Here is a 15,465-nt window from a genome sequence, read left to right on the forward strand (position 1 = left end):
ACCCATTTTGGAATTTCTCCATGTAATGTGGAGTTGCGTCAGGAAGGGCATCTGGCGTAAAACCTGTGCCAATTCAACATTCAGATCCACCTTGGATTTGCTGTGGCGACCCCGAGTGCAAACAAGGGAGCAGCCGAAGGTACTTACTATAAAATTGGAAAAAGTGAAGCGCTCTGAATACTTATCAGATGCACCATACATCCTGCACTATGCTTCTTTGTGAAATTGTGCTGCAAATGAAGTTTTTGTGATCAACAAAACCAAATTTAACAACTGTGGATTGTTCCCTCCTTCTTGGGGCTCACTGGCACCAATGGATCTAAGAGAGAGCTGCGCTGTGGGATCTCTGTCAGATATAGTGCCAGTCAACACTGTGTGAATTAATTAATTTGTTTTGTACACTTATTAATTCTGCCTGAGAAAGAGTCAAGATCATATAGAATTGTTTTCAAATCTGAGACAAGACAGAGTAAGTGGAAAAAGTGATCTTGAGACCAAGAGCAGACTTGAGTATGATAGAGGTGCTCAGCAGTACCATACATGTTTTTGGGTCCTCGGCCTTTGAGATTGAGAGATGCCTGGGAAAAGCTTATTGAGTCATGATGTCACTGGACAGAGGAGTCCATTAATTGATCACCATCTTTGCAGAAGAATGAAGGTCCAAGTTTTTAAGGTCCTGGTGCTTGCTGTCTTCATGTATGGTTGATAGATCTGGGTGTTAACGTGTGACCTAAGGTGATGGATGTCTGTGGTCCCAGGTCTCATTGGAGGATCCTTGGGTGCAGCTGGAATGATTTTGTGGCAAATGAGTGGTACGTAGGGAGACTAAGATGAGGAGTATTGCTTAGGGAATGTCAGCGGCAACATTTTTGGCATGTGGCACTTTTCACCATGCAAGATCTAGGATATAGGTGGCTTAGTGTTGAGGACCCCAGAGACAAAAGAAGGCCAAGGGGATGCCCACACTTCACCTGGCTGCAACAGATAGATGGTTACTTTCAAGAGCTGGGGATAGACTGGTTGTCTGTCTGGATGGTTGCCTTTCAGGACTCAAGGCGGTTTCATGGATGCAGCACTGTGAGACACATATTCCAAGACTTTACGTACAAAGTTAGAATGCAAACTCTAGGACAGTTTAGCAGAAATCTACATGTGTTCCCATTCCCTGAATTTTCCAAGTAAATTAAATATTTGCATGAAGTGTCATTCTGAATACTAGCTCTCTTATAAGCTGCTGATGACCTAATCTGCATCCCTCCCTCACATACATAAAGCAGAGTAACACTGAGACAGATCTTGTCAACTGCCCGTAACTGAATTTAATAAACTGTAACTATATCATAACATTACAGTTATGGACTGATTTCTTTGTGCGTAGAGACATTATTGTGGTGGAGCGCAGCTAACTGTATCTGCCTATATGCAGGGGCGTAGGCTTGGATTGGGTGGTCCCCGGGAGCAGCCCTCCCCCCCACCTGGGCCGCTCCTTGGACAAGGGTCCTACTCCTTTTACCGACAGGTAGACATCTGGATAGGGCTTCATAGACAAGTTACTTTATTATTATTCCATCCTCCGCCTACAGACGTTTTGTGGAGACTCCATCGTCAATTTTAAGTTCACCTTTTTTCCCCATGAGTATTACACTTGATGTAATAATTTGTTGAATATTTTTCTTCATAAAATTAAAATGGTCTTCTTTAAAGAGTTGAACACCTTCATAGCATGTCAACATACTTTTTTCAATACACTCTAACAGGACCGGCCCCACAACCAGATTTCATCCCTGGTCTTAGGGAAGCCTGGTGCCTCGCAGCAGCAGGGAGCAGCAGGAATGTCTAATAATCCTTCCCAGGCTGGCTTAATGGTTCACGGGGCCCAAGCAGATGATGAGGATGAAACTTGGCGGCAACGTAGGAAGCAGTCCTCCTCTGAGATCTCTGCTGCTGTGGAACGAGCCCGCCGCCGCCGTGAGGAGGAGGAACGCAGAATGGAGGAGGAGAGGCGTGCCGCTTGTGCAGAAAAGTTAAAGAGACTAGATGAGAAGCAGCAACAGCAGCAGAGCAGCAGTGTGGGGAGTGGCAGTAGCAACAGTAAAGCCCCCAATCTTGATGGGAACTCTCCAGGTGCCACAGCAGGCAGCCCAAGTCCATCTGTATCTGCCTCTGCCTCCTCCCCCAACATTAGCCAGCCACCATCCCCCTGTGTGGACAGTGAGGAACCCCCAGTGCTGACTATTCAGCCAGGACCAGGTCCTGGAGCCAGTGAAGGGCAGCGAACCAGTAGCAACAGCAGCCATGACTCCAGCACAGGTGAGCTTTTCCAGGTACACGTGATTAGTGTTGGCTGTTCTCGCTTCATCAATAGCTTTTGTAGCTGCAATTTAGGAGTCTGCTTCCTCAATACTCATTACCTTAACATATCACTTCAGATAAAACCTTCACCTTTAATAAAAGTTCCCAGTTCACCCTTATTTTTTTTTTTTCTGTATATTTTTTGGTTCAGATCCCCAACAGTGTGTCCAGCCGACTGTGTCACAGCCTCAGCAGCCAGCGTTGGAGGTCACTTTAATGACGGACACTAAAGAAGAGGCAGTGGTTAATCCTCATATTCGTACTGGAAGTGGGGGAGGTGGTGGAGCGGATCCTGTGAAGATTGAAAATGTGGGCATGGGAACAGGACGTCAAGTCAGTGGTCCTCCTGGTCAGGGATACTCAAAATACCAGAAGTCTCTGCCACCTCGTTTTCAGAGGCAACAGCAGGTTAGAATATGTACCTGCATTTGTGTTGTTGTTTGTTTTCTTAATGGTAAAGCACACACTTATTATTATGAAATGAATACCATGTAACTCAGTTTTGAACACTTAGAAACTGTTGGAGTGATATGATTATGCAGTAAAGTCATAATCCATTCTTACTACAGTAGTTAATGTTTACCTGAAGAATTCTCATCGGAATGGAATCTGAAAAGAACTAAATTATTCTGATTGGGGAAATAAGTCAGATATTTTTTTACATGGCTGGAATAAAAATGATCCACATATGTAGTGGTGGGCACAGCTAACCAAAACGTTAGCTTCAATAACCACTAATCCACGAACTGAAAAGTTAACTTTTATAACGCTAAACCGATAAACTCCTTAAAAAAAAAAAGCGGACATTATAGGTAACTGTAATGTCCGCTAACTTTCAGTACTGACTTGGCACACTGTCAATGACTTTTAGTGCCGCAGAGGCTTCCGAGTAAATTCAATGCACGGTTCTGGTGCAGTTAGATCTCAGGGCTGCATTCGATACCGTGGATCATCATATTCTACTTGACAGGCTGGAAAATCATTTTGGGATTACTGGGAGTAAGATTAATCCAGGTTTTGAGTATATTTCGTATTGTTACATGGGAAACAAGGTACCAGTAGGTTCAGTAGATTCTCACAAATCCAACAAGACCAAGCATTCATGATATGCACACTCTTAAGGCTATGGAATTGGGCTATTAGTAAAAAAAAAAAAAAAAAAAAAAAAGTAGAAAAGGGGGTGTTCACAATAATAGTAGTGTGGCATTCAGTCAGTGAGTTCGTCAGTTTTGTGGAACAAACAGGTGTGATTCAGGTGTCCCCTATGTAAGGATGAAGCCAGCACCTGTTGAACATGCTTTTCTCTTTGAAAGCCTAAGAAAAATGGGACGTTCAAGACATTGTTCAGAAAAACAGCGTAGTTTGATTAAAAAGTTGATTGGAGAGGGGAAAACGTATACACAGGTTCAAAAAATTGTGGGCTGTTCATCTACAATGATCTCCGATGCTTTAAAATGGACAAAAAAACCAGAGACGCGTGGGAGAAAACAGAAAACAACCATCAAAATGGATAGAAGAATAACCAGAATGGCAAAGGCTCATCCATTGATCAGCTCCAGGATGATCAAAGACAGTCTGGAGTTACCTGTAAGTGCTGTGACAGAAGACGCCTGTGTGAAGCTAATTTATTTGCAGTGATCCCCTGCAAAGTCACTCTGTTAAATAAAAGACGTGCAGAAGAGGTTACAATTTGCGAAAGAACACATCAACTGGCCTAAAGAGAAATGGAGGAATATTTTGTGGACTGATGAGAGTAAAATTGTTCTTTTTGGGTCCAAGGGCCGCAGACAGTTTGTGAGACGACCCCCAAACTCTGAATTCAAGCCACAGTTCACAGTGAAGACAGTGAAGCATGGTGGTGCAAGCATCATGATATGGGCATGTTTCTCCTACTATGGTGTTGGGCCTATATATCGCATACCAGGTATCATGGATCAGTTTGGATATGTCAAAATACTTGAAGATGTCATGTTGCCTTATGCTGAAGAGGACATGCCCTTGAAATGGGTGTTTCAACAAGACAGTGACCCCAAGCACACTAGTAAACAAGCAAAATCTTGGTTCCAAACCAACAACATTAATGCCTCACAGATGTGAAGAAATCATGAAAAACAGTGGTTATACAACTAAATACTAGTTTAGTGATTCACAGGATTGCTAAAAAGCAGTTTCAACATAATAGTTTTGAGTTTGTAGCATCAATAGCAGATGCTACTATTGTTGTGAACACCCCCTTTTCTACTTTTTTTTTTTTTTTTTTTTACTAATAGCCCAATTTCATAGCCTTAAGAGTGTGCATATCATGAATGCTTGGTCTTGTTGGATTTGTGAGAATCTACTGAATCTACTGGTACCTTGTTTCCCATGTAACAATAAGAAATATACTCAAAACCTGGATTACTCTTTTTAGTCATATAGCACTACTATTATTCTGAACACTACTGTACATTTATCTCTTCTAGATTGGACTACTGCAGTGTTCTTTTTTCTGGTTTACCGCATTCTAGCATTAGGGCTCTCCAATTGGTTCAAAATGCTGCAGCCAGAATTTTGACACGAAGCAGAAAGTTCGACCACACTACACCCACATTGGCATCTCTTCACTGGCTTCCTGTCCCACTGAGATCAGATTTTAAGGTTCTGCTACTAGTCTATAAAATTGTTCACGGTCTGGCACCTCCCTACCTAGTTGACCTAATTAAACCTTACGTAACGGCCCGGGCTTTGCGTTCTCTGGGTGCAGGACTACTTTGTGTCCCTAGGGTGAATAAGAAGTCTGCAGGTTGTAGAGCTTTCTCTTATTATGCCCCTGTTCTGTGGAATGATCTCCCTGCGTCAGTAAAACAGATTCTGTGGAGACTTTCAAGTCCAGGCTTAAGACGCACTTATTTTCCCTTTCATATGGCCAGCATACTGGTATAGTTTTTGTTTACGCTTTTTATTCTTTTAATTAATTTTATCAGGAAATGGAGTGTGCCGCGGCCTCAACTTTATCTAAATTCTGCGTGTTTTAGTGAAGTTTAGGGCTAGTGGCCGGTGATCACCTTAATATTTCCTCTGTTTTTCTTGTTGTTTAATGCTGGTAAATTATACTGTATTTCTTGTCTTTGTGATGCCTGATTCTGTTTTTTATCTCTGTTTAAGATGCAGCTCCATCCAGAGATGGGTGTGGTATTCGTGCTGGCGACCCTCCTCTCCTGTGCACCAACAGCGTTTCCTGCATATTCATTTTGTGAATTGTTCTGTAATTTGTGTCTGTAGCATGGCCCAAGCAGAGGGTCACTCTGTTGTGATTTGGTGCTATATAAATGAAAATAAATTGAAAAATCTGCTGCATGTTGAAAGTAAATGACTTTTTTTTTTTTCTTTTTTTTTAACTTCAGCCACACTGGCACCCTGCCCGCCTCCTTCTGCTGAGGGATGGCGGAGGGGCAGAGTTCCTTACAGCAGCCTGGCTGTTGCAAAGCACCTAACAGACTAGAATTAACGTTTGGATTTAGGGTTTGCAAACATTTTTGACCATTCGGTCTTACTATGCCTGCAAAGAAATGTTTGCGGACTGAAAGTTAGCGGAACTAAATTTAACGGAAGCTAATTAATCCACTGATGGTTTTCAAAATTAGCTGAAAACATAATCCGCTCATGAAAAAGTTAGCTTTGCTAATTAGCGGTTACTGGAGAGGAATTGTGCCCACTATTGCACATATGTATAAGTTTATTTGCATTTCTAAAAACCATCAGTTGGTTATTTAGATGCATAGAACGCATTTCTTTTTGCCCTCTGCAGTTTATTTTAAAATATATCCACTTTCTGTTTTTACTGCTCAAATTGAAGCAGGAAAGTTTGTATTTTAGAGCTGTGGAATCACACCACCTTCTCTTTCTCTACCTTAGACTGAACTTTGTAATGGGATTGGTGTTTCACGCACTTTATGAATCAACATCTTCTGCTCTTTGTGCCTGGCCATCGAAACAGTCCGGTGCTGTGCACCTGTCTTCCCCCGTCTCTTTACTGGACAGTTGTTACAGAGTTTTTACCCCCCCTACTATGTATTTTAATGATAAGGGTCTATTGGTGGCCATTTTGGACGCCATTTTGAATCCTAAACCCATGAATAGGGATGGGTATTGATAAGATTTTATCGATATCGATGCCATTATCGATTCTGCTTATCGATCCGATTCCTTATCGATACCTCGTGAATTTTGTACTAAAAGTAGGCTTTACAGGTTTTCTATGTATTTCATTGAGTCTTAAAGTAAATAAATATGACATTGGTCACTGTATCCTTGATCTCTGGACATAAATAAAAATAAACAAAACGGTGTTTCGCTTTGAAGTTATTAATTCATACTGGATTCTATCATTCTAACTTGACTCGGCAGAGAGCCGCGCAACGTTTGGAGCTGTGTGAACAGAACGGAGGACGATTCTCGTTTCTTTCTCGCAACAAGACAGGAGACCCAGTTAGTAACTTTAATCCACACAAAAGTGACTCACGATTGACATATTCAGGGATGAAAGTGGTGAAAAACAAAAAAAAGCTGAAACCCAAAATTACCCCCCAACACCACCCGCACGAAAATGTTTCAATTCTAGAACCTCTGAAATGCAATCTGGGACTATTCCGGACGATAAACTGGAGTGAGTGTAGCATCCATTTAGGTGAGAGAAAAAAAAAACAACTTTCCTCATTCAGATTCATTCCAGTATGTATGTATGTATTTATTTATTAATTTATTTATGTTCATTGTTAGTTGCTTTTATTTTTTCTGTTGTGTTTCTATTCAGATTCTTTTTTCTTTTTGTCTCTTTCTCTAAAATTGTATATAATAATCATTAGATTATTAATATATAAACAAAAATAAGTTTAAGAAATATTACAATTTGAAAACAAATGCACCCGAACGTGATGACAGCTGCAACTGCTAATGCTAACTTTTAACATTGAAAATGCCATAGACATGCTAACACGTTAGCATCACTTCCGTTTTTAAGTTATAAAATACATCTATCAACTGTTTCAGAAGACCATAACAGGTCGGTTTAACATAGAAAAGGTAAATAATGCTCACAGACATATGCTCTTTAGGGTTTTAGCGGGGGAAAATTAAGCGAAAGAAAGAAAATAAATGAAGCAATAGATCGAAGCAATTGCTTCAATCTGCAAACCACTGCTTCGAATGGTTCAAGGTTCAAAGCAAAGCCGCGCTGCAGAAAAGTTGATTACGGACCCGCTGCAGGGTCTGTAATCAATGTAGAGAAATGATCATTTTCCTGACAAGCACCCCCCAAAACAACGGCCACTCTGAAGGACCGATAACAGAATCGTTAAGCACAAAGCTTATTGATGTCGGTGGATCGAATCATTTCTTAACGATACCCGAAAGGAACTTGTTCTCGATACCCATCCCTACCCATGAATGAATTTAGTTTAGGCACAAATGAGTTTGCTGTGACCTGCAATGGTCTTCCCTTTGAATCTCTGTGATATTAAAGTTGTTTATATGTTGTTTAAAGGTGTTTTAGTGAAAAACCCTTTTTTGGTGGCCATCTTGGACACCATCTTGGATAACTGGCTTGAGGCTAGTTTTTATTTTTGGGGACATCCTGATTGTGTTTTGGGGTCATCTAAGGAACCTAAAAAAGTTGGTTTGGTTTAGTCCTGGGGGGGGGGGGGGGGGTGCAAAGGTAGTGGTTGTAGCTCCCCTAGTAATGTTACTATGATTGGATGTTTGAATGGCTATTACTGTCTTATGTGATAATTATAAAAGCATTGCACCACCTTAATTTTTCTGATCAGATCCAACTATTTCATTCTAATAGTTAAGACATATTTCCATTCAGAATGTCAATCATTTTTACAGCTTATTATGATCAGTATAATAGCAGCTCACACGCTGAGTGCTGGGATAGGCAGCAGCTCCCCCGTGACCATTGATTGGAGTAAGTGGGGTATAGAAAATGAATGAATGAATAATAGCAGCTGTTGTATTAGGACAAATTTAATTTTGGCAAAAGGATATTTGGAAAAAAACATTTATTTAAGACTGGTTACTTAGGGGCAACACGTTGGCTTAGTGGTTAGCGCTACTGCCTCACAGCAAGAAGGTCATGGGATCGATTCCCTCCTGTGACCTTTCTGTGTGGAGTTTGTATGTTCTCCTCGTGTTTGCATGGGTTCCCTCTTGGTGCACTGGCTTCCTCCCCCATCCAACAACATGCAGTTTGGTGAATTGGAAACTTTAAAAAAGAATTGTCCATAGGTGTGCATGCTGGTGTGAATGTTTTTTATTGTCGATGTGTGGCTCTGCGACAGACTGACGTCCTGTCCAGGATGTACCCTACCTCATACCCTAAGACTGCCGGGATAGCCCCCCCCAATCTTGCATCTTCCCATCTTCCCTCCTCTCATTCTTCAGGAACAGCTTCTGAAGCAGCAGCAGCAGTGGCAGCAGCAGCACAGTCAGGCATCTCAGAGTCAGCTGTCACCCCAGCCACAAGGTCCTTCACCTGGTTCCACACCTCAGCCGGGGCCAGGACCCAAGCAAGGTGGTTCCCTGTATCAACCTAGCAGTATGGTTCGGCCTCCACCTCTGCCAATGAATTTTGACCCTCGCTGGATGATGATGCCGTATATGGATCCTCGCATGATGCAAGGCCGCCCTCCTCCTATGGAGTTCTATTCAGCGGGAATGCACCCCTCTGGTGAGTGGATGTGGCTTTGTCACTGAGAGGTTACAATAGTGTTCATTTGTCACCTGTTTTAATTTAGTTTTGTGTCAAATGTTCTCATTAGTTTTAGTCATTCACATAAAACTTTTATTTAGTCAGGTTTTAATCGACTAAATGTAGGGGTGGGTATTGAGAACTGGTTCCTTTCGGGTGTCGTTAAGAAATTATTCGATCCACCGACATCAATAACCTTTTTGCTTAACGATTCCCTTATCGGTCCTTCAGAGTGGCCGTTGTTTTTTGGAGTGGTTGTCAGGAAAATGATCATTTCTCTACATTGATTACAGACCCTGCAGCGGGTCTGTAATCAACTTTTCTGCAGCGCGGCTGTGCTTTGAACCTTGAACCAATCGAAGCAGTGATTCGCAGATCAATTCATTGATTTATTTCGCTTTATCTTAATTTTTCTCCGCTAAAACCCTAAAGAGCATATGTCTGTGAGTAATATTTACCTTTTTTACATTACACCGACCTGTTATGGTGTTTTAAAACAGTTGATGTATTTTATAACTTAAAAAAAAGGGACCAATGCTAACGCATTAGCATGTCTATAGCGTTTTCAATGTTAGAGTTAGCATTAAGCTATTCGCACCTTTGTGTGCATTTGTTTTCTGTATAATAATTAATGGCTCAGTGTTCTTTTGTCGTAAGAGTCAAATTGTAATTTTTTAAAATTTATCTGTATTCATATATTAATAATAGCAACAACAGCAATAATAGTAATTATAACTAATAACGCTACAATACAATTTTAGAGAAAGAGATTATAAGAATGTGATGAACATAATACAACAGAAAATATAAAACCAACTAAATTAAAATAAATAAATAAATATAGAAATAAATAACTGTTTCCTGTGAACACCCAGTGACTCGCACACCTCCACTTCATCCCTGTTTTAAGTTTAATGACAATTTGTTTCTGTCAAACCATATTCTCATTTTATGAATTTCTTCAGTGATTTCCTCCAGAACTATATGCCAAGCTACAAAACTGCTGCATCCTAGTAAGAGCAGAATACTACTGGAATGAATTTGAATAAGGAAAATTGAGTTTTTTTTTCTCACCAAAATGGATGATGCACTCACTGCAGTTTGTCTGAAATAGTCCCAGATTGCATCTTTGAGCTTCTAGAATTCAAACACTTTTGTGCGGGTGGTGTTGGGAGGGTAATTTTGGGTTTGTTTTTCACCACTTTCATCCCTTAATATGTCAATCGTGAGTCACTTTTTGTGCGGATTAAAGTCACTAACTGGGACTCCTGTTTTGTTGCAAGAAAGAAATGAGAATCATCCTCCGTCTTGTTCACACAGCTCCAAACGCTGCGCGGCTCCCTGCTGAGTCAAATTAGAAAGATGGAGTCCAGTCGGAATTAAAAAATTCAAAGCGAAATGCCGTTTAAATCAAATGATACCTCTTTCCAAATGTTGTAATACAAACAAACTGTAATCGATCAAAACGTTTTTTTTTCCTCCCAAAACGAGACGTCCTGCGCTGACGTGCAGAGATCCAGTGACCAATTTAAAATATTGTTGACATAGAAAACCTGTAAAGTCTACTTTTAGTACACAGAAAATTCACAAGAGGTATCGATAAGGGAATCGATAAGGAATCGGATTGATAAGCGGAATTGATAATGGCATCGATATTGATAAAATCTTATCAATACCCATCCCTAGCTAAATGTCTTGGCCAGTATCCATGAAGCAGCTCAAAGCCCTCTCAAACAGCTCATAACTTAGCCTAAAAATTCCTGGCAAGGAATCTTAGCCAAAGATTCCTGAGTAAGGATTGGACAAAAGCTTTTATCTTTTTAGGGAGGCGGGGTTGACCCCATTGCTAGGTATGACACAGTCCTCGAAGAGCTGTGATTGGGTGTCACAGAAAGGGCAGGAGAAAAAAAAAAAAAAAACAAAGGCACTCTGAGCTCCAAGTTATGAATGGACAGTTAAATCAACCAATCGTATAACCTGACCTGAATTAAGAAATGTCAAATGTGTAATCATGAAATTAATGTCATGATGATGATACTCAACAAAATTAAACTAGCAATCGCTGAGCCGGTCGCTAAACCTGTAAATGTTGTGCTGCAGTGCATTATAGGAGTTTGGGGTTTTGGCTTTTCAAATATTGTTACTGTGGTTCACATTAGTTTAACAGTGTTGTTATTGTTATTGATTTATTATGGTTTTGTAGTTCAATTGGTGTAGTCGGTTTAGTGTTAAGTGTCACCATGCTGTCACCATAAGTGAAAAGTGTATTGTGTTTGATGTTAAAAAAAAATAAAAAATACTGTTTGCAGCTGCTGCAGCTCCTCCCTCTTAAATTCTCTCACAAATGTGTTTAAATAAAGTCCATAAAAGTCCTGCTCACAGACTGATTGCCAGAGACAGGACATGTCCACATCCAGTAAAAAGTCTGGACATCTCCAGTCCACTCACGGACAATTCCTTTGTGCGCGCACATGTGAACAATTAAAAGAAAAAAACTGTCTGGCTGCAGTCAGTTAGTTCCTTGTTCTCCCCTCAAACTCTCTCATCACTGTGTTTAAAAAAAAAAAGGACAAAAAAGGACATAAGTCCTGCTCACAGACTGATTGCCAGAGACAGGACATGTCCACATCAAGTGTAACTCCAGACATCTCCACATTTATTCACAGAAGGTTTGTTCACACGCGCAAGGAAAACAGATAAATTAAAACAGAACTCAGAGCGCAGACCTTCATCCCAGCACAAGAACAAATATAAACTAGAAGAGAAATCGGAGTGCACAGTCTGACTGCAGTCAAACTGTGCACTCTGACTTCTCTGCAGAGAACCTGCAGGCTGCGTCTTCACCTCCTCTCTGCCCCCTGCTGCACGCACCTGACGCAGACATTCCTGCGTCATCATGACGCCACAGGAAGCAACTCGAAGTGGGCCCGGTGTGCAAGGGGCTTTTATGTGAAAAGTGAGAGTGCTACCTTTAGGCAGAGTGCAGAAAAGACAAACACTGTGGCTTGCCACAAAATGAATTGTTACACAACCTGAAAATGTTTGAATGCATCTCATCCACATGTAGGGCTGAAACATTTAGCCGAGTAACTCGAATAATTCAATTAGAAAAGCTTGAGGCAAATTTTGTGCCTCTAAGCTTCATTTAACATTGTAGTACATATGCCAGGCCTGTGAGTGGCGCTGTAACGTCCCCTGATAAAACCAGAAGAAGACTAGCGCATATACTGTGTAACCACTAATGAATTCAGCACAAAAGGCTACAGCTTTCCAACGCGACACACACAGTAAAATAAAGCCTCTTAAGAGAAAGACGGTCCACACTGATCATCTGAAATAGCTTATTGCGCATTTAAAGCGAAGCAGTGTGTTTGTCTTTAAAAAACAGATGGTCCGCTCTACGTGGGGAGTAACTATTTGCCCGGCTGCTGTCTCTCTTTGCCCGGTGTGAGTGGCTCTCAGCACTTCCCTCACACCGGGCGAGTCACAGCTCTGTCCCCGGGCACACTGACAAACGGTGTCTGAAAGAAGATCCTTTCAGCAGAAGTCCACTCTTTCTTCTTTGTTTTGCTCAGACTCCCACTGAGTGTTTTGCTTTTTAATTTTCACCTTTTTGGGCAACACACAATGCTTCACAAACACGGTAACTAAAATAAAAAAAAAAAAAACTGACTTCGAGGCTTGCATGTTCAATCTCCAGCTGAAATGCATCTGCTGAATTGCAGAGAAAGAGGGATTAAAAAAAAATCACGCAGGGACCCAGTCCACCAAACTATTAAAAACAAAAACAAAAACAAAAAAAAACTTAAAAATAGTTAAAAAACAAAACAGAATGTCAGACAATGTCAAGACTTTGGTGCTACGACATTGTGCCATTGCTTAGTAGGAAGAGCCCTGGACTGTTGATGTTTAAAAACGCAAAAGTACTTTTTATCTGACTACTCGATTAATTGCCAGAATCATCGATTGAATACTCGATTACTAAAATAATCGATAGCTGCAGCCCTATCCATATGCTGAATATTTCTATATTAAAAGTGTGCGTGGGTTTATTTAGTACGTCCATTGTGAGTACATAATGTAATTGTAAATGCATTAAAAATACATGCATGACACAAGAAAGTGTAGACACTTATTTCCATTGTGGTCCATTTAAAAAAATCTAATGACAAAATAGTAAAATGAAAGAAAATAATATTAATAATAACAATAATAAAAATAATGATAATATTAACCATGTGTATATGATAACAAGAATCTAAACAGTTTCTAAATACATTAAGACAGTAAATTAACATAAAATAATGTAGATCAGGGGTACCCAAGTTCGATCCTCGAGATCTACCTTCCTGACACTCTTAGTTGTCTCCCTGTTTCAACACACCTGAATCCAATGAAAGACTCATTAAGAGGCTTTTAATGAGCCTTTCATTGGATTCAGGTGTGTTGAAACAGGGAGACAACTAAAAGTGTCAGGAAAGTAGATCTCGAGGATCGAACTCGGGCACCCGTGATGTAGATCAAGTGGGTAGCTTGTTGATGACTCACTGTCATCCTACATATGGAGAATATCTCTAGTTCCATTCCATCCTTTCTGCCATGCTTAAGACACTTGTACTGCATTTACACATAACGGCGACAAGTCTCGAATGCCACGAATTACACATTCTTGGCCGCTGATCACGAATGTGATGATTTGAGGCAGAGGCATCAGGTGTCCTCGGGATATTTTTACCCTTATGCTGCTTCGTGGATACGGGCCCTGGTTATTTTAGTTTTGTTTTAGTCTAGACATTTTAGTTTGATTAAAACAAAACAATAAAACAGATTATTTCTGATTACCATTTCAGTCAGTATAGTATTTTACACATCTCAAATAACTAATTTTATCATAACTTGACAAAATACACTTGTTGAATGATTGAAGGTTTGTGGTGTTTTTCTCCGATTTTCTAAATGCATGAGACTTCCCCCAGATGTTACACATTCAATGTTGTCAGGCTCTTGATATTTAAAATGGAACCATTTCTTCCTCCCTGGCATGTCTCTCTGGACATGATCTGTTTGCTCTATATAGTTTTGTGTTGCAGCCACAACGTGGCAGCAGTAGTACAGGAAATACAACTGTCTGCCTGGGCTGCTACAGCAACATTCTGAATGCAGTGATTTCATTTCAGGTTTTTTTTCATGCTAAACTTTTTAGTCCCGTATTTTTTCATCAACAATAATGCATGTTAATATCGTCTTCACTGTCATGTTATTGTCTTGTCTTAGTCATGAAAAAAATAGTTATCGACGAATATATTTTCTCATCTCGTCTGACGCAATTAACGGACAATTAATTAAATATCTTAAAAGCTCTCTACAGAGAGCTTTTAAGATATTTAATACAACCCTAAATCATAAAACAATTGGGTCGATATGGAAAATGTAAATAAAAAAAACAGACCTGCAGTTTTACTTTCATTATGAATTAAAATAGAATCGACAGTGACCTCATACTATTGCGATATGTTTAGATGTGTTTGCAGTAAGGTAGGGACAAAATAGCATCTGATGCGCAAAAAATGAACTATCTTTAGCTCATACTAGGGGTTGCAGACCTTTCTTATAGTAAGTCACATAAATTATGATTCAGAATATCCAATAGTAGCTGTGTTCCAGTACTAGGATACCGTAGCTGTGATAGAATGAGACATAAATGTGATCCAACATGTAAAGTCAAAATATTTAATGTAAAAAATATATTCCAGCAGTTTAGTAATTCACATGGTTAGTGTTGAGTCCTTCTGTGACCAGGCATGGTATGATTGTTTTCCCACATGTTGGAATCCATTTGCATGCAATTAATTTGAAACATCATGTATTTTAATTGGGTTTCGTGTTTGATGCTGTCCTCATGAAATCAACATAACATGTCTGCAGATCTTTTAAAATTTAAAATAATAATTTAAAAAACCCTCCTTTGCACAGGGCTTATAGGGCGTGAACGGTCAGATTCAGGGGGATCTGGTTCAGACCCTTTCGACAGACAGCAACAACATCCAGGGCATCCTCACCGTGGGACCCCTCCTATGGATCCAAAGCTGGGCTGGGGGCCAGAAGTATTCCCTGGAGGAGGAGAGGGTCGTGGTTTAACCTCTCCCATGAGGCAGAAACCAGTGCTGGAGGATGATGATGTGGCCAAAGGGCCTAGGTATGGATACAAAATGCACTTTGATGTATTTGTAATTTTATCATTGGTTTGGCAAGGTATTAGAAGAATTAATATCTGACATCTTGTTGAGTGATTAAGTTTTATTTCCTCATTTGTTTTCTTACCCTCAATACATCCTTCATGTGTTTGTTAAAAATATTTTCTTGCATTGCTTTTGAATTTTGTT

The 15,465-nt window shown here is 40.2% G+C and overlaps 1 protein-coding gene across 2 annotated transcripts in view; it reads left to right on the plus strand.

Moving 5' to 3' along the window:
* Positions 1-15,465, plus strand: part of prrc2a (proline-rich coiled-coil 2A) — a 69,876-nt gene that overhangs the window by 48,721 nt on the left and 5,690 nt on the right. For both annotated transcript variants that reach the window (XM_034160949.1, XM_034160948.1), the window contains exons 12-15: positions 1,758-2,310; positions 2,504-2,760; positions 8,776-9,061; positions 15,056-15,278. In XM_034160949.1, coding sequence (XP_034016840.1) covers positions 1,758-2,310; positions 2,504-2,760; positions 8,776-9,061; positions 15,056-15,278 — 1,319 coding nt within the window. The remainder of the gene's footprint in view (positions 1-1,757; positions 2,311-2,503; positions 2,761-8,775; positions 9,062-15,055; positions 15,279-15,465) is intronic.

Source organism: Thalassophryne amazonica, chromosome 20, assembly GCF_902500255.1.
Source record: "Thalassophryne amazonica chromosome 20, fThaAma1.1, whole genome shotgun sequence".
Taxonomy (NCBI): Eukaryota; Metazoa; Chordata; class Actinopteri; order Batrachoidiformes; family Batrachoididae; genus Thalassophryne; species Thalassophryne amazonica.